Here is a 21,493-nt window from a genome sequence, read left to right on the forward strand (position 1 = left end):
AAAAAAAAAAAAAAAAGAAAATGTTTTGCATTGGGCAAATCTGCTGCAAAAGCGTTAAAAAGCAGATGTTACTTTGAGGACTAAGGTGTGCCTGATCCAAGGCATAGTATTTTCAATGGCCTTATGTACATGTGAAAGTCAGACAATGAATAAGGAAAACAGGAGAAGAGTTGATGCCTTTGAGTTATGGTGATGATGAAGAATATTGCATATGCCCTGGATTGCTAGAAGATCAAACAAATCTATCTTGGAAGAAGTGCAACCAGAACGCTCCTTAAAAATGGGAACTGTGAGACTTTGTCTCATGTACTTTGGACATGTGATCAGGAGAGCTCAGTCCCTGGAGAAGGATCCATGGTTGGTAGAGGGTCAGTGAAAAAGAAGAAGACCCTCAATGAGATGGATTGACACAATGGTTATCACAGTGGGATAAAACAAAACAACAACTGTGAGGATAGTGTAGAAGTGAGCAGTGTTTCCTTCTGCTTTACCTGGGTTGCTATGAGTTGGAACCCATTCAGAGACGCCTAAAAACAACAGCAGCAGCATAGTTTAGCTTGGAAGATAATGGAGTACAGATAAAAAAATTTTTAAAGTCCATTACCATTGAGTCGATTCAGACTCAGGATGAGCTCTTTTGTGTCAAAGAATTGTGATTTATAAGGTTTTCAGTGGCTGACTTTGCAGAAGTGTATCACCAGGCTTTTCTTCCAAGGCACCTCTGGATGAATCCAAACCACCAACTTTTCATTTAGCAGCAGAATGTTTAACTCTTTGTATTACCTGTTGTTATTATTAAGTGCCTTTGAGTCAGTTCTGACTCACAGGGACCCTGTATAGAGTTTCCAAGGAGCAGCTGGTGGGCTTGAACCGCCAACCTTGTAGCACTACCTAGGGACCCCTTTATCAGAAGGATAAAGGATTTGTAATCAAAGGAATACAGTCTTTGGGTCTGTATGTTAGAAAGCAAGCATGCACGTGAGGTTTGCATTATTAGCTCATCCTATGAGTTGAATTTGATCTTATTCCTTTCTGTTCTTTTCTGCCTGTTAGTCCCTGGGGGCTGCCACATCAGTCCCCTCCCTGGCAGTGAGAAAGCACTCAGGCACAGCCATTTTTTCCACAGGGATGGGGCTTCTCAGGTGGGCACCCTCTTGCTTAATGTCCGTGCATGCCTGACACCCCAGCCTGTGGCCAGTGCTCCATCTCCTCCCATCTCATTAACAGTAGGACCCCAGGCAGGAGGTACTTGCCATAGGGTGGCTGGAAGCCAAGATGAATGAGACCCTCTCTCTTCCCAGCATCTCATTGATTTTCTTTCTCACCTGCATTGCAAGGGGAGGAGGAAGACAGAATGTCACAGCTTTGGCTCTGCCCCCAGCTAAATCGATTCTGGCTGCTGGATGGCAGGTTGTGCGGGGCCTTTGCAGGTGCCCTGAACCTATCCCAGATGGTCAGAGTCACTGGTGTCTGCTGGGGTCAGAGCACCCCCTTGCTAGGGCCTCCCGTCCTTACTGTGGCTCAACCCCTCCTTTGTCAGAATGAGCTTCCCAACTAAGTGAAGGGTTGATGTCTCCCAGGTAGAATGCTCCTATCTCTGCTTACCAGACCTAGTTTATCTCCTGTGGTCCCTGCTCCACATGCATACACAGATACACACACACATATTAAATAGTTATGATTTTAAGTGTTTGCACATGCAGGAGCCCTGATAGCATAGTGGAGCACAAGCTGGACTGCTATCTGCAAAGTCAGATGTTTGAATCTACCAGTCGCTCCACGAAAGAAAGATGAGGCTTTCTGCTGCTCCTGTAAAGATTTACAACCTTGGAAAGCCTATATGGGGTCTCTTTGAGTTGGAAACTAACTTGATGGTACTTTAACAACAATATATGTGAGGGTGCTTCAAAAAGCTCATAGAAAAACAGAATGAAAAGATAATGAACTTTTCTCACAAATTTTGAAGAGCTAAGGAGCCACAAGGAATCCTGGTTTGGCATCATAGGATAAACACTTGACCATAAGGTCGGTTTGAATCTCAAGGATGGCAGTTCAAACTCACCAACTACTCTTTGGAAAACCTATACAGGGTCTATATGAGTCAGAACTGACTTGATGGCAACTACAACCAAGAGCCATAAGGAGGCCTGTGGTAAATGGTTAAGTGCTTAGCTACTAATCAAACGTTTGGCTGTTGGAACCACCCCAGTAGCTAGGTGGGAAAAAGTCCTGATAATCTGCTCCTATAAAGATTATGGCCTAGAAAACCCTATGGAGCATTTCTACTCTGTCAGACAGGATCACCATGGGCTGGAAATCAACTTGGCATACAACAACAAAATATATGCACCGTACACACATAATCTGTGAGCATGCTAGACACTGTAATTCCAGATCCTAAAAGAGGTTATTCTCACCAAGCCTTTAGCAGTTAGCCCCATGCCTGGCAGATGGTAAACACTCATTGAACATCACCTATTACATTACCTAAGGAGCTCTGGTAGCATGGCGGTTATGAGTTGGGCTGCTAACCTCAAGGTCAGCAGTTCCAAACTACCTGCTGTTCTGTGGGAGAAAGATGAGGCTTTCTGCTCCCGTAAAGATTTATAGCTTCAGAAACCATAAACAGGGTCACTATGAGTCAGAATCGACTCCGCGGCACACCACCACCACTACCACCACCATTACATTTCCCGGTGGTCAGAGCTCACCTCTGGTCTCTACCTATGACAGCTGAGCACCTCCCAGGCATGCCTCTAGATAAGGGCTGGAGGAGTCAATGAGGCAATGTTTAGAATGTCTGACCCATTAGCCACCTTTCCTATCATCATCATCGAATTTAATACTCCCCTCATGACTGTGTGAGAGTAAACCTCCTTAGACTCACAGGACAGCAAGACATTGAAGCTCAAGGAGATGGGGACCATTTCCCCCACCTCACCATGGGGTTTATAAAGGGAGCACTTAGGTCATGAAACCAGATTCAATCTGAGCCCAAAGTCAGGGGTTGTAACCTCCCAACTCCCCTATCTGTGCTGTCAGATTTCTGAACCTGGCTGAAGACCCTCCTCTTCCTCTAGGCAGGCCTCCTGGATTAGTCATATACACTCACACTCATCCTTCCTTGTGGTTTATGCATTTGACTTATTGGGAAGTGAAATCACAAATCTGGAGTGAGATTTCACCAGTGTATTCGCCCATCCAGCCACTGAAGGGGTCTGTTTCTATTATAACTGAGGATCTACCATGCTCCTTGTCCCACTATTCCTGGGGGTAAAATCCAAACACTGAGACTTAGTCCCTGCTGATTTCTGGCTTCTCTTGTTGTTGTTAAGTGCTGTCAAGTCAATTCTGACCCATAGTGACCATGTATAGGGTTTCCAAGGTGCAGCTGGTGAGCTTGAACCACCAACCTTGCTGTTCAAACGACTTTGCAGTCTGACACATTAGTCCACAGCGCCACACCAGAGCTTCTCTTGGTTGGGCTGTTAATTGTCACTGGCAGGGCTTGAAATCCAGGTGTGATTGGGTGATTCACCTCTCTGAGTTTCAATGTCTACACCTGTAAAACAGAGGTAGAAGTCACTCAATCTAGACTCGATGCTGCTGCTCTGTGGTGTTGTTAAGTGCCATCAAGTCTGTTCTGACCCATAGTGACCCTGTATAGGGTTTCCAAGGAGCAGCTGGTGATTTTGAACCTCCAACCTTGCAGTTAGCAGTCTAATGCTTATCATTAGACTCCAAAATATAAAAGTGAAAGAAAGCTTCCAGGTTCAAACAGGTGTGGGAAACTCAGTACTAACAGACTGATCAGATGTCTTCCTGAAGATGTCCTCGGAGCCCTTAGTGTTGGTGCACTGTGGCCTCTTAAGAGGTGGATGATTCGGGCAGCTAACAAACATATGAAGAAATGTTCACGATCATTAGCCATTGTTATTGTTGTTAAGTGCCATCGAGTCAATTCTGACCCATAGCAACCCGTATGGTGTTTCTGAGGAGCAGTTGGTGAGCTTGAACCACCAACCTTGCAGTTCAAACAGCTTTACATTAGTCATTGTTGTTGTTGAGTACCGTGGAGTTGGTTCAGACTCATAGTGACTCTGCACAGGGTTTCCGAGGCTATAAATCTTTACGGGAGCAGAACGCCTCATCTTTCTCCCGCAGAACCACTGGTAGTTTCGAACTGCTGACCTTCAGGTTAGCAGCCCGATTCGTAACCACTACGCTACCAGAGCTACATTAGTCATTAGAGAGATGCACATCAAAACAACAATGAGATACCATCTCACACCAGCAATAACAGTGAAGTTCAAAAATACAGAGGACAATAAATGTTGGTGAGGATGTGGAGAGACTGGGACCCTCCTACATTGCTGGTGGGAATGCAAAATGGTCCAACTACTCTGGAAAACAGTATGGTGCTTTCTCAGGAAGTTGGAAATTGAAATACCGTATGATTCAGCAATTCCTCTACTTGGAATTTATCCACAAGAAATACAAGCCATAACATGAATCGATATATGCACACCAATGTTCATAGCAGCACTATTCACAATAGCAAAAAGATGGAGACAGCCTAAGTGCCCATCAACTGAAGAATGGATGAACAAACTGTGGTACATACACACAATGGAATATTATGCTACTTTGAAGAATAACAAGGAAGTTGTAAGCCACCACATAGCATGGATGAACCTTGAGGACATTATGCTGAGTGAAATTAGTCAGTCACAAAAGGACAAATATTGCATAAGACCGTTTTTGTGAAAGCTTAAGAAAAGATATCCATACTAAAATGGAAAAAAAAAAAACTTTGTTGGTTACTGGTGGGGGAAGGGTGGGGAATTTTAGGGGAGGTGGAGGGAGGCGACAGTAGAGCACAGGGTAGGGGGCAGACACATCATAGTTCGGGTGTTGGGGAGGGCAGTACACAAGAAGGGGGAAGGGTAGAAGAACAAGGTAGATAGGGGAACACTGAGACAGGTTTGCATGGGCTAAATGGGACAGAGGTAAATGGTGATGTGTGCTCAATCCATTAAAAAAAAAAAAAAAAAAAAAGACGCGGATCCATCTGCATCCTTGTCAAACTTTTATTGGAGCATCTAATTGGGTTTGCATTCTAGGGCACAGAAATGCTGATCGAGTGTAGTCCCTTAAATTAGCAAATGAGACAATCAAGACCTCAAGAATTAAGTCCACTCAAAAGACTGGCAGTGGGGCTCTGACCTCCTTCCTGCAGGTCCAGGGCCCTAGTCTGGGTCTTCTCATTGGACTCCTTGTTCCTCTCCTGCCCACTCTCACCTCCCAGGCTTTGCTGACCACATGGGCCTTGCTCAGTTCCGCCGGCAGTTCCAGGTTCTGGACCCTCCACTCATGAAGACGCTCATGTCAACCTCTGAGGGAATAGATGAGAGGAAGGTATGTGAAGGGGGCCTGGAGGAGGGTGAAGGTTCTTGCTTCATGGACACATGTCTGATGGTCTGAGGTCCATAGGGGATTGTTCCAGGGTGCATCTGGACCACAGGAATCAGAGAGCTAGGCCTTGGGGGCAATGCTAAGGGTGGTATAAGGTTCAGTCCAACCCCCTACTCCAAATTATACCCCCTTAATGTCACCTAAGACACTTCCAACCCAGAACGACTCCTCTGAAACCCTGTGTGAGGAAGTGTAGGAAAATAAAAAGAATATAGACACAAGAAGAACATGGCCCAGTTAGAAGAGTCCCATACAAGATGCAAAGCTGCCATTGCCAAAGGGTGTTGCATTTGGCAGCAGCACCCAGAGATGGTTTATGGAAAGACGGTTTCATGGTCTGAAATGTTTAGAAGGGTTTCCTAGTGGGTCCCATCTTGAAAATGTCCTCTCAGGAGCTTTGTCTGGAATCCATTTTCCCCAACGCTTCATGGCGGACGCCATCTTGTTTTGCAGATCCTGGTTCAAGTGCTATGTATTCTTATTCGCCTCACCTTGTTGTTGCTGTTGTTTTTCACTTTTTATTGTGGCTGAAGTGAAGGTTACAGAGCAGTTGGTTTTCCATTCAATAATTATACCTATTTTGCTTCATGACATTGACCTTAGGCCCTGAGATGCAACAGTATTCTCACTTCCTCTCTGTGTTTTTCATTTCCATTCATACTTTTTTCCCTATTCCTTCCTGTCTTCTGAACTTTATCCCTGAGGAGTGCTGCCCTTTTGATCACAGATGGTTGTTTGTTTTAATTCGTATGTACCTCCCTGGTGTTACTGCTCACCTATAGGCCTGTGTTTGTTGGGTTGAAAGTTGAGCTAGCTGGTGAGTTCAGTTCTAGACCTGAAGAGTGACTAAGGGGGTGACTATAGTCTTGGGGGTTCCACCAGTCTCCATCAGACCAGTAAGCCTGTTTTTTTTTTATGATTGTGAGTTTTGTCTCACATTTCTCTCCCACTCACACCAGGACCTCTTGTGATCCTTTTCAGAGTGGTCAGTTGTGGTAGTGGGCACCATCTAGTTCTTTTGGTCTCAGAATGGACATCACCTTGTTCTAATATTCATGCAGCACTTATCGCAACCTGGACTTACTTAGATGCTCTATAGGTATTCTTAGTAAGTGTTCAATGAATTTTTGCTAAATGAATACAAACTTGTATTTCTGCCCATTGATCTCCTTTCTCTGACTTCCACTGGAGGACAGGAACCATGGCTTTATCCAGAATGTCAAACACTAAGTGTTTCTTTGGAGGATGGCCAGGAGCTGACCAATGACTACAGAGTTCTTTGGAGTTTTCAAAGTTCCATGACATCCTCAAACTATCTGTACAGTGAGAGTGATTCCACCCCTTTAATAAATGAGAAAACAGATTATTTTAGAGATGAATTGATTTCCCTGAAGCTACACAGCCAGGCAGTCATGGGGCTGACCTCCAGTTAAAAGAGCAAACGCCCAGGGTTAAACAGACCTGAATTCAACTCCCAATTGGAGGCGGGTGAGCTTCAGTAAGTTATTTCACCTTTCTGCCTCAGTTTCCTCATCTGTAAAGTGGGAATAGGAATAATGATGAATTCAGTGATGTGTTTTGAGTATTGCATGTTATAATATAGTTGATGTGTTTGACACAGAGCCTGGCACAAATTCAGGGCTCAGTATTTATTTACTCCCCATCAACATCAATATCAGCACCAGCACCAGCATCATGTTGCAGGTCCAGGGTGAAGGCAAACAATTTCACAGTCTCTATCTTCACAGGCCTGTTGAAACGTCACTGTAACCAGAGTCACATATAGGCTAGAAGAGAAAACACTGCTCTTTTCTGTAGTGGGACTCAGAGCTCCATCTGCCTCCCAGCTGACCCATGGTGGGGAGGGGTCATCAGATGCGGCTAGGGTGTAGGGTGGTACAGGGTGACCCCTCGCTGGTGGTGGTCTTCTCACTTTGGAAGCAGGCTTGCTTCCACTACCCACTTTATGTGCCCGTTTTCATTTAAGGTTCCTTATCCTGGGTACCACCCCCAAACTTGGTCATTGACCCAAGAGTCAGGGCTCCTCAGTAGCTGAGACAGTGCTGAGGGGTGTGTAGGGGAGTTTCCTGTAGGGCTGTGGGTGCAGCATATGGAAACGCTCAAATTCTGGTATTCTGTGTGACTCAGCAGTTCTCGGCTGTAACCAAACCGAAACCACCCGCTCCATGTTGGAGGCCTGGGGAAAATGGAAAATTACAAGCAGAATGGACTTGGTTGGGAGTGTTTGTCTCTGCTTATCCTTTTCCTTTATTTGCTCACAAATTTCATTTGCTGCAGCATAGAATTTGGGTCGCCACGAGAGGAAACACTATCCTGCCTTTTATGAAAAAGCTGATAAATATTCATTTGCCGGGCGGTGCGATAAGCTATGAATTATCCATGAGCACGTGCTTGGATGGGCAAGCTGGCAGGTTCTGTGTGCAAAGCAGTTAAGACCTCAGGACTGAATAAGACAAGGCTGATGGCCACGAAAGGTCAATATTGTTGTAGACACTGGACGGCGGTGGCAGAGGCAACTCACAGTCACATGTGCAGAACGGAGGCCTTAGTGGTATTTCACATGTGTCTCTTAAACACGGCTCTTAAAGACGGGCTTGTTGATGCAAGGACACTTGTCCAGTGAAGCACACTGATTGGGTGGGTGCCTACTGGATAGTTAGTGTTCCGGAAACAAAAATAGCCTGTGCCCTTGACCACACGCCTGTAAATCCCTGTCCCAACATAATATGCAGGACATGAAGAGGTTACAGAGCCTCCATCTGAGACAGAGTCGAGCCACTCGCGGGATGATCCCCATTTCACAGCAGAGGCAGCTGAGGTCATGGCTACTCAGTCAGGAGGTGGTACTGGTGGAATTTGAACTCAGGCTCACAACTTCCTCATGCAGGACTTTGGAATGGAAGGCCTCGGAGGATAGACAAGGTGTTTCAGTGCAGGATGTACGTTCTATGAATGATCATTTTTAAAAAAACTGATGACTCATTTCATCCAATTTTAACTTAGTCCTTGGTGTGCAACATGCCCTGTATTAGGTGCTGGAGACACAGGGGTGAAGAGACTATGATTCCCCTGGGGGAGAAAGAACCCAACAAACACTTTCCATACAGAGAGGTGGATGTCTGCAGTGGGGGTGATGGTGGGGTGACACCTCAGGTCAGGGAAGGTCTGAATGGAAGGACCATTTGGAGGACCTGGGTCAGAGTCCTGGGCATCCTCAAGTTGGGTAGAGTTTGGGCAAAGACTTGGTGCTTGGCTAGTTAATGTAGCTGAAGCAGGAAGTATATCAACAGACAAGAAAAGGACTGAGGAAGTAGGCAGGGGCCGGCCAGACCTCTCTGGGCTTTATCAGGTGGTCAGTGGAGGTCCACTCACTGGGTGGTCTGCAGCAGGACTCTATCAAGAAAGGCCTGTTTTCTATGACTGCAACTGGCTGTAGCAAAATGAAGGAGGAAGTAACGTCTGTATTATGGGTGCCAACTTTCCCTCTGTCCACTCTATGGTCTCTAGGGAGCAGTGCTGACCTCTAACCTGCTCCCCAATGAAACCCAGGTACATAACCCAAACCCCAAACCCACTGCCATTGAGTCTATTGAAACTCATAGAGATCCTACAGGACAGGGTCAAACTGCTCCTTAGGGTTTCTGAGCCTGTCAGTCTTTATGGGAACAGACTGCCTCATCTTTTTCCTGTGCAGTGACCAGTGGGTTTGAACCACCAACATTTCTATTAGCAGTCCAATGCTTAGCCCACTGTGCCAGCAAAGCTCCTTGGGTCATATCCAGGTTTTCAACATGGCTGGTTCCCTCTCTAATAATCTTGCGTCCCTCTCCCGTCTGCTTCCCAAGCCACTCCGCCTGGATAAGAAAGACTATGTCTAACCTACACTCAAGTCCACCCGGGGTGAAAACAAGGGTGCAATCCCAGGCAGCTCAGAGAGGGAGCTCTCTCCGCACCTGTGGCTAAGTCCTAGATTCCGGTTTTCCATCTCTCTGAACCGCTGAGGCAGATGTCTCCAAGACTCTCTGATCGATGTGAGGAAACCCTTAGGCCCATCTTCCCCACTGCAGAGTGTCCACAGTAATGATCAATTCCAGCTGCAAATTCTCTGTCTCCAGGGACTTGATCTGAAGAGCACAATAAAAGGCTGTCAACCTATCCTCTCTAATGCCAGTGGACACTCCTCCTTGTTTTCTCTGAATTTGTCCGAGTCCCTTTCTGCTGGGAAGAACCAAAACCCAGACGCACTGTGTTGATGCTGTCGAGTTGATTCTGACTCATAGCAACTCTATAGGATATGAGAGAAAACTGCTCCCATGGGGTTTTATGAGGCTAAATCTTTACAAGAAGCCTTTGGTGAGTTTGAATCACTTTCCTTGTGGTTAACAGCCCAATGCTTAACTCAGTGTGCCACCAAGGCTCCTCTGCTTCTGCTGGGAAGTTGTTTTGTTGTTGTTGTTAGATGCTGTCAAATCAGTTCTAACTCATAGCAGCCCTACTCACAACAGAACAAAACACTGCCTGGTCCTGCGCCATCCTTACAATTGTTACATTCGAACCCATTGCTGCTACCACTGTGTCAACCCATTTTATTGGGGAGATTGTCCTCTTTTTCATTGACCTTATCAAGCATGATGTCTTTCTCCAGGGACTGATCCCTCCTGACAACATTTCCAAAGAACATGAGACCAAGTCTCTCCATCTTCCCTTCTAAGGAGTATTCTAGCTGAACTTCTTCCAAGACAAATTTATTTCTTCTTCTGGCAGTCCATGGTACTTTCAATATTAATCACCAACACCATAATTCAAAGACATCAATTCTTTTACCCTCCTCCTTATTCAGTGGTCAACTTGCACATGCATGTAAGACAATTGAAAATATCCTGGCTTGCGTCAGGCCTCAACTGACATCTTTGCTCTTTAACACTTTAAGAAGACCTTTTGTGGCAGATTTGCCTAATGAAATATGTCCTTTAATTTTTTGACTGCTGCATCCGTAAATATTGATTGTGGATCCAAACGAAATGAAGTCTTTGACAACTCCAATCATTTCTCTGTTTATCATGATGTTATTTATTGGTCCAGTTGTGAAGATTTGTGTGTGTGTGTGTGTTTTTGCAATGGGGTACAAGCCATACTGAAGGCTACTGGTATCTACGATTTTCATCGGTATTTCAAGTTGTCTTCTCTTTCTGCTAGAAAGGTTATGCCATCTGCATATCACAGGTTGTTAATGAGTCTTCCTATAATCTTGATGCTACGTTCTTCTCATATAATCCAGCTTCTTGGATTGTTTGTTGAGTATTCGGATTGAATAAATATGGTGAAAGGATACTGACCTGGCACACACTTTCCTGATTTTAAATCATTCAATATCCCCTTGTTCTGTTCTAATGACTGCCTCTTGGTCTATGTAGAGATTCCTTGTGAGCACAATTAAGTGTTTTGTAATACTTATTTTTTTACAATGTTATCCATAGTTTGTTACTATCCACCACACAGCTGATGGCCTTGCATAATAAATAAGGCATAAATAAACATCTTACAGGCATTCTCTGCTTTTAGCCAAGATCTGTATGACATCAGCAGTGATATCACTTGTTCCACATCATCTTCTGAATTTATCTGTAACTTCTAGCAACTCCCTGTGGATGTATTGTTGCACTAGTTTTACCTTCAGCAAAATTTTACTTGCATATGATAGTAAGGATATTATTATGTGATTTCTGCATTCCATTGGGTCACCTCTCTTTGGAATAGGCACAAATAGAGATCTCTTCCAATCAGTTGGTCAGGTAGTTGCCTTCCAAATTTCTTGGCAGAGATGAGTGAGTGCCTCCAGCACTCTATCTGTTTGTTAAAACATTTCCATTTGTATTCTGCCAATTCCTGGAGTCTGTTTTTCACCAATGGCTTCAGTGCAGCTTGGACTTTTTCCTTCAGTACCATCAGTTCTTGATCATATGGTACCTCTTGGAATGGTTGAATGGAGACCAATTCTTTTTTGGTACAGTGACAGTGAATTTCTTCCATGTTCTTTTGATGTTTTCTACATCATTCAGTATTCTTCCAGCATCACAGCAACACACAAGTCACCACAGTACAACAAGCTGATAATAGAGGAATGGTGTGCTGGAAAGACACCCCTGTAAACCAATGGCTGGAGAGAGAACTGCCCACTACCATGCTGATTTACACATTAGTTCTTTCTACAAAACCTAGGCAGTACAGTGGCTAAGCGCTCACCTGCTAACTGAAAGGTTGGCAGTTCAAACCCATCAGCTGCCCCATGAACTAAAGATGTGACAGTCTGCATCCGTAAAGATCACAGCCTCGGAAACCCTATGAGGAGGTTATACACTGTCATATAGGGTTGCTAGATGTTGGAATTGACTCAGCTGCTTTGTTTTTGTTGTTGTTGTTATTTGTTAAATCTTGCTCACCTTACTGTACCCCTCCAGTTTGGATCTAATGTTTTTAATATGTTCAAGTTGGATTCAGAAGAGGCCGTGGAACAAGGGATATCATTGCTGATGTCCGATGGATCTTGGCTGAAAGCAGAGAATTTGAGAAAGAGGTTTACCTATGTTTTATTGACTACGCAAAGGCTTTTGATTGTGTGGATCATGACAAGCTGTAGACAATATTGTGAAGTATGAGTATTCTGGAACACTTAATTGTGCTCATGAGAAATCTGTACCTGGACCAAGAAGCAGTTCTTCAAACAGAACATGGAAACACTGAATGTTTTCAAATTAAGAAAGGTATGCAACAAGGTTGTATTCTTTCACCATACTTATTCAACCTGTATGCTGAGCAAATAATCCGAGAAACTGGGTCCTATGAAGAAAAACGTGGCATCAGGATCGAAGGAAAACTCATTAACAACCTGTGATATGCAGATGATACAACCTTGCTTGCTGAAAGTGAAAACATTTACTAATGAATATCAAAGAGCACAGCCTTTGGTATGGATTACATATCAATGTAAAGAAAACAAAAATCCTCACCACTGGACCAATAAACAACATTATTATCAATGGAGAAAAGATTGAAGTTGTCAAGGACTTCATTCTTCTTGGATCAACTATCAACATTCATGGAAGCAGCAGTCAAGAAATCAAACGATGTATTGCATTGGGCAAATCTGCTGCACAAGACCTTTTTAAAGTGTTGGAGAGCAAAGATGTCAGCTTGAGGACTAAGGTGCGCCTGACCCAAGCCATGGTATTTTCAATAACCTCAAATGCATGCGAAAGATGGACAGTGAATAAGGAAGACCTTAGAAGAATTAATGCATTTGAGTTATGGTGTTGAAGGAGAATATTGAAAGTGCAATGGGCTGCCAAAATACAAACAGATCTGTGCTGGAAGAAGTGCAGCCAGAGTGTTCCTTGGAGGCTAGGATGGCCAAACTTAGTCTCTCATACTTCGGATATATTGTCAGGAGGGACCAGTTGCTGGAGAAGGATATCATGTTTGGTAGGGTGGAGGGGCAGAGAAAAAGAGGAAGACCCCCAGTGAGATTGAATGGCCAGGTGGCAGTTTTGATGGACTCAAGCGTGACAACAATAGTGATGTTGGCCCAGGATTGGGCAGTGTTTTGTTCTGCTGTGCATAAGGTCACTATGGGTCAGTACCGACTTGATGGCACCTAACAACAACAACAACATTCCATATTACCTCACCAAATTAACCCCACATGCCCATACATGCACACTTAAGTGTGCTTATGATGTGTACCTGTTTATTTATTTATCGGTTTCTGTCTCATTCGAGGCAGTCTGTTTTCAGTCCTGAGCATGCAGAAGTTGAATAGCAAAGAAGTGGTTTCAATGCTGTGGAATTCTCTTGCAATTCCATATTCCATAAATGTTTTGAAGCCCCCTGCTAGGTGAGGGACACAGTAGTTAATCAGTATATGGTGTGACGTCCGACTGATTTAGATCACTGTGCTGGCTCCTTCAATCTCTTTCCAGCCCTCCATTCTCCCGGAAAGCTGTGTATGACATGTAGTAGGTGCTCAGCTGGGGTGTGAGTGTCATGCAGGAAGTGCTAGGCTGGCAGTCACCACATGGCTCATAGGGTGGGCAGCCTTTTCCAAAGGATGTGTTCTCCATATTGCACTACTTGCTGGGGAGTATGTCAGGGAAGCCCATGGTGCCTTGTCGCTTCATTATTCCTGGAGTCTCTCACTGTCTGCTTGGCATGTCCAACTTAATGTGAGATGTCAGCTCCTATGTGTTTTGGTGCATCCTGGTGGAACATTGGAGAGAACTGTCTTTGTAAAGTTCTAATATACAAACCCACTGCTGTCGAGTAATTTCTGATTCATCGTGTTCTTATGTGGCAGAGTCTAAATGCTCTCTAAGGTTTCTGAGGCTGTTAATCTTTTCAGGACTAGCAAGCCTCACCTTGTATTTCCATAGAGTGGCTAGTGGGTTTGAACCACTGACCTTGTGGGTAGCAACCCAATGCTTAATCCACTATGTCACCAGGGCTCCTTTAAGACACAAAGGGGCCCTGGAAAAGGGTTCAGTTTCTCTAGCATATATTTAAGAATTCATATATTGAGTGTCGCAGGATGAGGGAGAAGGACATGTCTTCACTTCACATTGCCAAAGATGGGTTTATAGCCTCAACATCTCCACCAGTTCCTAGTACTGATGGAAACTTAGCACATGCCAGGCATGATGTGTGTGCTCTCTGTATATTCTTTCACTCTTTTCTCTATATGCCTAGTGAGATTATCAGCTAAGAATGGCAGACCAGGGTCTGTTAGACACCCACATCTGGCTTCTAGTTGACATTGGCTGTCTGACCTTTAGACAGTTCTTTCATACTTAAAGGAATCCAGGTAGTGTTGTGGATTACACAAGGTCTGCAGTTAGGGTTTACCACCTGCTTCTTAGGAGACAGATGGGATTGTCTGCTCCCGTAAAGATTTACAGCCTCAGAAACCCTAAGAAACAGTTCTATTCTGTCTTATAGTGTTGCTATGAGTCAAAATGGACTGGGTGGCAGTAGGTTTCATATTAAAGGTACAGAGGTCTTGCATATGCCATGGTTAATAGAAGCACCGTGTTGATTTCTGTTGAGGACAGTGACTTATTTTTGCTCAGTGTCTGGTCTGATTGACTGAATCCTACCACTTGGGAATTTCTGAGGTCAGATAGTTTTAGCAGTTAAGGGCATAGGCTTCCTGAGCATATATATGCCTCGTCCACTCACTGGTTGTATGAGACTGGACAAGTTACTTAACACTTCTTTTACAGAGTTTCCTTATTATAGCAAAACATTGATAGTGCAGATACACTTTATTGCTGTTGTTGTTAGGTGCCATTGAGTTAGTTCTGACTCACAGTGACCTTATGCACAGCAGACTGAAACACTGCCCAGTCCTGTGGCATCCTCACAATCATTGTTAAGCCTGATTCCATTGCTGCTGCCATGGTGTCAATCCCTCTCATTGAGAATCTTCCTCTGTTTTGCTGGCTCGCCACATTACCAAGCATGATGCCCTTTTCCAGGGACTGGTCCCTCCTATTAATGTGTCCAAAGTATGAGAGATGAAGTCTTGCCATCTTGATTTCTATGGAGCACTCTGGTTGTACTTCTTCCAACACAGATTTATTTGTTCTTCTAACTGTCCGTGACACTTTTAATATTCTCCTCCAACACCATAACTCAAATGCATCAATTCTTCTATGATCTTCCTTATTCACTGTCCAACTTTCACATGCATATGAAGCTACTGAAAATACCATGGCTTGGTTTAGGCAAACCTCAGTCCTCAATTTGACATATTTGCTCTTGAATACTTTAAAGAAGTCTTGTGCAGCAGATTTACATAATGCAATAAGTCATTTGATTTCTTGACAGCTGCTTCCATGAGTGTTGATAGTGGATCAAGGTAAAATGAAGTCTTTGACAACTTCAATCTTTTCTCCATTTATCATGATGCTATTTATTGGTCTAGTGGTGAGGATTTTTGTTTTCTTTACATTGAGGTGCAACCCATACTGAAGGCTGGGGTCTTTGATCTTTATCAGTATTTTAAGCCCTCTTTGCTTTCAACAAGCAAGGCTGTATCATCTGCATATTGCAGGTTGTTAATGAGTCTCCCTCCAATCCTGATGCCACAATCTTCTTCATCTCATCAGCATACAGACTGAGTAAGTATAGTGAAAGAATACAAACTGATTTTAAAACAGTCAGTGTTCCCTTGTTCTGTTTGAACTACTACTTTTTGGTCTATGACAGGTTCCTTATGAGTACAATGAAATGTTCTGGAATACTCATTCTCTGCAATGTTGTCTGTAGTTTATCATAATCCACATGATCCATGACTGCATCAGAACATTGATGGGAAACTGCCAGAGGTTCAAGTCAGCTTCCGATGAGGATGTGGAATGAGGGATATCATTGATGACATCAAATCCACTTGATAGGGGGATCAAATGATTTAATTAATTGACAGTGTTAACACCTACTTCCAATTCACAGTGACCCTATAGAACATGGTAGAACTGCTCCAAAGGGTTCCAAGGGTTTAAATCTTTACAGAAGAAGACTGCCTCATCTTTCACTTGCCTTTGGGTTAATAGCCCAATGCTTAACCCACAATGCCAGCTGGGCTTCTGAAACTTAACACAGTACTTGATACGTACTGTTGTTGTTGTTGTGAAGTGCCGTCGAGTCGGTTCCGACCCATAGCGACCCTGTACAGGGTTTCCAAGGGTGTAAATCTTTACGGGAGTAGAAAGCCTCATCTTTCTCCCGCGGAGCGGCTGGTAGTTTCGAACTGCTGACCTTAAGGTTCGCAGCCCGATTCGTAACCACTACGTACTAGATGGTGAATAAACATTTGTTGTTGTTAGGTGCTGTAGAGTCGATTCTGACTCATTGTGACACTCACTGTGTGCCACAGTAATGCTCACTGTGTATAATGAATGAAACACTGTGCCATCCTCACAATTGCTGCTATGTTTGAGCCCATTTTTGCAGCCACTGTGTCAGTCCAGCTCACTGAGGGTCTTCTTCTTTTTCCCTGACCCCTACTTTACAAAGAATGATATCCTTCTCCTGGAACTGGTCCCTCCTAATGACATGTCCAAAATGTGTGAAATAAAGTCAGGTTGTCATCCTTGCTTCTAAGGAGCATTGTGGTTGTGCTTCTTGTAAGACCAAGTTGGCAGCGGGTGGTATAGTCAATATTATTTGCCAACATCGTAATTCAAAGGCTTTGATTCTTATTTGGTCTTCCTTTTTCACTGTCCAGCTTTCACATACATCTGAGATGATTAAAAACATCATGGCACCCCTTAGTCCACAAAGTGGTGGAGTGAGTTTTAGAAGTTGTTATTTTGTTGCCAAAATTATTTATCTTGTCTCCCATGGATATTAGTGCCCTTAAAAAAAAGAAAGAAAGGAAGAAAGAAAGAAAGAAAGAAAGAAAGAAAGAAAGAAAGAAAGAAAGAAAGAAAGAAAGAAAGAAAGAAAACTTGCATCCTTACTTTAAAAACATGTAGTTTAAGAGATAAACTAATTTATGATTTTGAATAGCAGACGTTTAAATGGTCCACATTCAACTACATTTGGATGATTTTCTGTTTGGGATTATGGAAAAAAAGGTGTTGTGAACATTGGTATACGAGTCTTTGTATTAATATGTTTTCATTTCTCTTGAATGGATGGATAGGACTGGAATTGTGAAATGCTGCACCACTTCACATTCCACCAGCAATGTATGGGATCTCAGCTCCATTTTCTTTATATCTTAATCAAGACTTTATTGCCTTTGTATTTTATTCATGCCATTCTGTTTACATGAATAATATCTCTTGTGGTTTTAGTTTGCATGCCCCTTAATGATAGTGAGATTTTTTTCTTTTATTTCTGATATGCCTATTAGCCATTTGTATATATGAGGGCAAGTTACTAAGTATTGCAACTAGGGAGGGTTTCAGTTCAAACACAGGTTTATTCCAAACAAACCTGTTTATGTATGTCTCTGTTATGGCTGCAGACAAGTTTTCTTAGGAATTCATTTGTCTTAATGTCATTGATGTTGTTGCAACTCATAGCGCCCCTATGCATAATAGCATGAAACACTTCAGGTCCTGTGCCATCCCTACAGTTGTTATGTTTGAGTCTACTGCTGCTACCATTGTATCACTCCATCTCATTGGGGCCTTTCCTCTTTTTCACCAACCCACCACTTCACCAAGCAGCCATCTTTGATTTATCTTCAGCAAGCTTGGACTCGCATGTGTTATTAATGTTATTGTTCGATGATTTCCACATTTTGTTAGGTCACTTCTCTTTGGAATGGGCACAAATAGGGATCTATTCCAATCAGTTGGCCAGGTAGCTATCTTCCAAATTTCCTGGCATAGATGAATGAGCACCTCCAGTGCTACACCAGTTTGTTGAAAGATTTAACCTCATTGGGGTGCATTTAAAGAAAAGTTTAATCAAAATAGTGACTTCTGAGGGGATCTGCTGGACCAGTTAAATTCAAGGCTGAGAGGTCAGCTCAGCAGAGTATGGGTACTTATTCTTTTTTTCTCCGGGCTCCTAAAGGGATCATCTTGATCAATTTTCTGTAGTCTGTAGTCCATTGCTGTCCCAATGAAGAATACAGCCTCAGGCTAACTGTGCCATTGGAATCCCTGATTTGTTTTACCACCAATGTCGCCTCTGTCTATGACAATGCTACCAGCTGTGGTGTTCTCCCTTGATTCCCCTTGATATAAGTGAGCCCATCTGACAGCAGAGTTGGTGGTCTTCATGGTGTATGTCACTCTGGGAAGACCACCAGTGAAAGAGCTGGAGGTGAGGATGGGGAAAGAGGACAGGGGTTTGACTGTCCTTGCTTGTTTTTCTTGAATAAATGCTTCTCAGTTTGTTGTATGCCTTTCTGTAATTTCCAATGTATGGAACTCACTGTTCTTCACAGTTTTATCCATTTTTATCTTTGTTTTTTTTTGGGGGGGAGGGGTGAGGAGAAGGATCTGCCAAACTTCTCCTTCTCCTTCTCTTTTATCTTTTTATTGTGAATTCGGTGAAGGATTACAAAACAAATCAGTTTTTCATTCAAAAATTCTTATAAACTCCAAGGCGACTTTGAACAAAATCATTGCTTGTAGGTTCCATTTAAAAAACAAAAATCAAAAAACATCCATCTTACTTTCAGTCAATTTTTATTTTGTTCTCTTCTTGTGCAGAGAGAAAAGATGTTTTATTTTAGATGTATTGATTTTATGCATTCTGCTGTCAACAGCTCTCTCAGAATATGTTGCCCAAATGTAATGACTGAAATCACCGAGGCTTTGGAAGGGGGTGCTCTGGCACATTTTCCAAGGAGGAAGGAAGCCTCCTCTAAGGTTGCAGTTTGGGGCTATACTTCTTTTTAATTTTAAAGTTTTTATTGTGAATTGAGCGATAGTTGACATGGGAGAACATTGGTTTTACACTCATCACTTCCTTGCAATGATTACAATCTCCTCTGTATCATCATCCAACAGTATTTGTCCTATTCCCTCTGGATTTTTGTTGTTGTTGTTGTTGTTGTTGTTTTGTTTTGTGGGGGATGGGGAGAGGTACACAAAAACACTCAGGAATATATAATCATTTAAACAAGCAAAGGGCACATTCTGCAAGCCTGCCTCCTGGCCGCCAGCACACAGCCTTTCTCTTCCCATGAGTCTAGAGTCCTCAGTTGCTGTATCACTCCATGTCCTCATCTCTGCCTCCATCTCTGGTGTCTGAGGCTACACATCTTTTTTTTTTTTTAAGTTTTTATTGTGAACTCAGTGAAAGTTTACAGGGCAGATCATCAGTTTTACATTCAACAAATCATATACTTTGTTTCATTACAATGATTATAATCCACTCCATGTACCATCAGTTAGTTAACAGTATTTCTCTCTATTCATTTGAGCTCTTTTTAACTTTTTTTTTCCAACATTCAGGCATATATAATAATTTAAACCACCAAAAGGCACATTCTGCAAGTCTGCCTCCTGGCCACCAGCTCTCAGTCCCTCTCTTTCCATGAATCTAGAGTCCTCAGCTGCTACCTCTCTCCATGTCCCCATCTCTGCCTCCATCTCTGGTGTCACTGCTTCTCTGGATAGTGTCCAGCACTCCACTTGTGATCTTCTCCCCTGATGGTCCTAGGGTCCTCTGTTTCTGGTCTGTGAGATTAACTACTCCCCCATTTGTGTTACATAACTTTTACCTTTACAATTGTGACAGTTGTGATTAGTCATAACAATTACTCACTATTGAATCATAGAAACTTATCCCCATCACTTTTTACCAGACCCATCTGGACAAGATAAAAACTATTCAGCGGGGACTCTATCTTCCCTACACACTCTTAAACTAAACTCCCTCATGAAATCTTGTAAGCCAGTCACTTCAAGCCTTTATCACCCCCGCATTTTAGGTAGCCAATGTCTAAGTTGCCTGTCACTATCTACCCTGTATTCAGAGGGCACAACATTGATACTTAAAGTGAAGACTCCTTCCCTCTCTGTTGGTATTTTGAGCTACTACCTCCATGATTATAGGTCAAGTTCATCAAATTGCAGCAATTTACACTCATTTCCTTTATCAACTTTTTTCTTCATCTAGTCGAGTTCTGGTTATCAAGCCATTGATACTAGGTCATATGGGTACTATCTGCAAGTTTGGGTGTTTTTGTGTGTCTCCCCTCACTTCATATCCACTTGATGCTTCACTCTCAGCTCTAGCCCTCTGTGGCTATGTCCTTGTCCATAGGCTCAGGTGTCCCCAAGTCTCACCACACTTCTTCTCGCTCTCATCTCCAGGTCAATGGTTGTCTAAGGAACGTGGTTGAACGCAGCCCATTCCTTCACTGCTGCCATTCCCCCCTTCCACTCACCAGCAGACCAATGTGGTTGCCAGCAAGCTTACATGCCTGCTCATATGCTCCCTTTGAGTTTCAGTTTTAGAGGGGGGGTTTGTTCTGAAGGGACTTGATTGCTTATCTTGATGACTTCCCAGCGAACAACTTGCTTATTCTTGTAGTAGCCAGTCATACTGCCATTTTTATTTTGTTTTTTTTTTCCTGATGATATTTCTTTAAAGATGTATCTTCGGTTGCTCTAGCTGTTTCAGGTTGGTCTGCTTATCCTTTCTAGTGGGAATGTACCACCTCAGAAGGTTCTGGATGTGGCTCAGGATTCCACCTAAGATCTTATACACTGCAAAGTCTCTGCAAGAGGCCTATTTCAATGGGCAAGTTCTAGAATCCCTTTTAGGTATTCCAATCAGTTATAGGCTGAAGACAGGCATACACGCTTTCTGTAATCATGTTTCCTGACATTCCTTTCTATCCCACTCAAGTGTCTATTTCACAATAGTAGGCCAGGGAAACCAATATTCATAAGACAGTCAAGCATCTTAGTATTATTTCCCCACTTCAGAGTATGCCTCAATCCCTGTATCACAGAGCCCTGGTGTTCCAAGGTTGCGCATGCATCACTATTTACCTCTGCCCCATTTAGCCCATGCAAACTTGTTTCAGTGGTACCCTATCTACCTTGTTCTTCTACCCCCTCCCCCTTCTTGTGTATTGCCCTCCCCAACACCCGAACTATGATGTATCTACTCCCTACTCTGTATTCTACTGTCACCTCCCTCCATTTTCCCTAAGTCCCCCCACCCCCCCTCCGGTAATTAAAAAAAAAAGTTTTTTCCTTTCAGTATGGGTATATTTTCTTAAGTTTTTACAATAATGATCTTATGTAATATTTATCCTTTTGTGACTGACTAATTTCACTCAACATAATGTCCTCAAAGTTCATTCATGTTATGTGATGACTTGCGGCTTCTTTGTTATTCTTCAAGGAAGCATAATATTCCATTGTGTGTATGTACCACAGTTTGTTTATCCATTCTTCCATTGGTGGGCACTGAGGCTGTCTCCATCTTTTTGCTATTGTGAATAATGCTGCTATGAACATTG

General features: G+C 43.1%; 1 protein-coding gene across 1 annotated transcript in view; it reads left to right on the plus strand.

The window, feature by feature from the left end:
- The window catches only part of MYO18B (myosin XVIIIB), a 377,810-nt gene that overhangs the window by 130,788 nt on the left and 225,529 nt on the right, over positions 1-21,493 (plus strand). Inside the window, exon 20 of the mRNA XM_006869188.1 lies at positions 5,309-5,418. Coding sequence (XP_006869250.1) covers positions 5,309-5,418 — 110 coding nt within the window. The remainder of the gene's footprint in view (positions 1-5,308; positions 5,419-21,493) is intronic.

Source organism: Chrysochloris asiatica, unplaced genomic scaffold, assembly GCF_000296735.1.
Source record: "Chrysochloris asiatica unplaced genomic scaffold, ChrAsi1.0 scaffold00128, whole genome shotgun sequence".
Lineage (NCBI taxonomy): Eukaryota > Metazoa > Chordata > Mammalia > Afrosoricida > Chrysochloridae > Chrysochloris > Chrysochloris asiatica.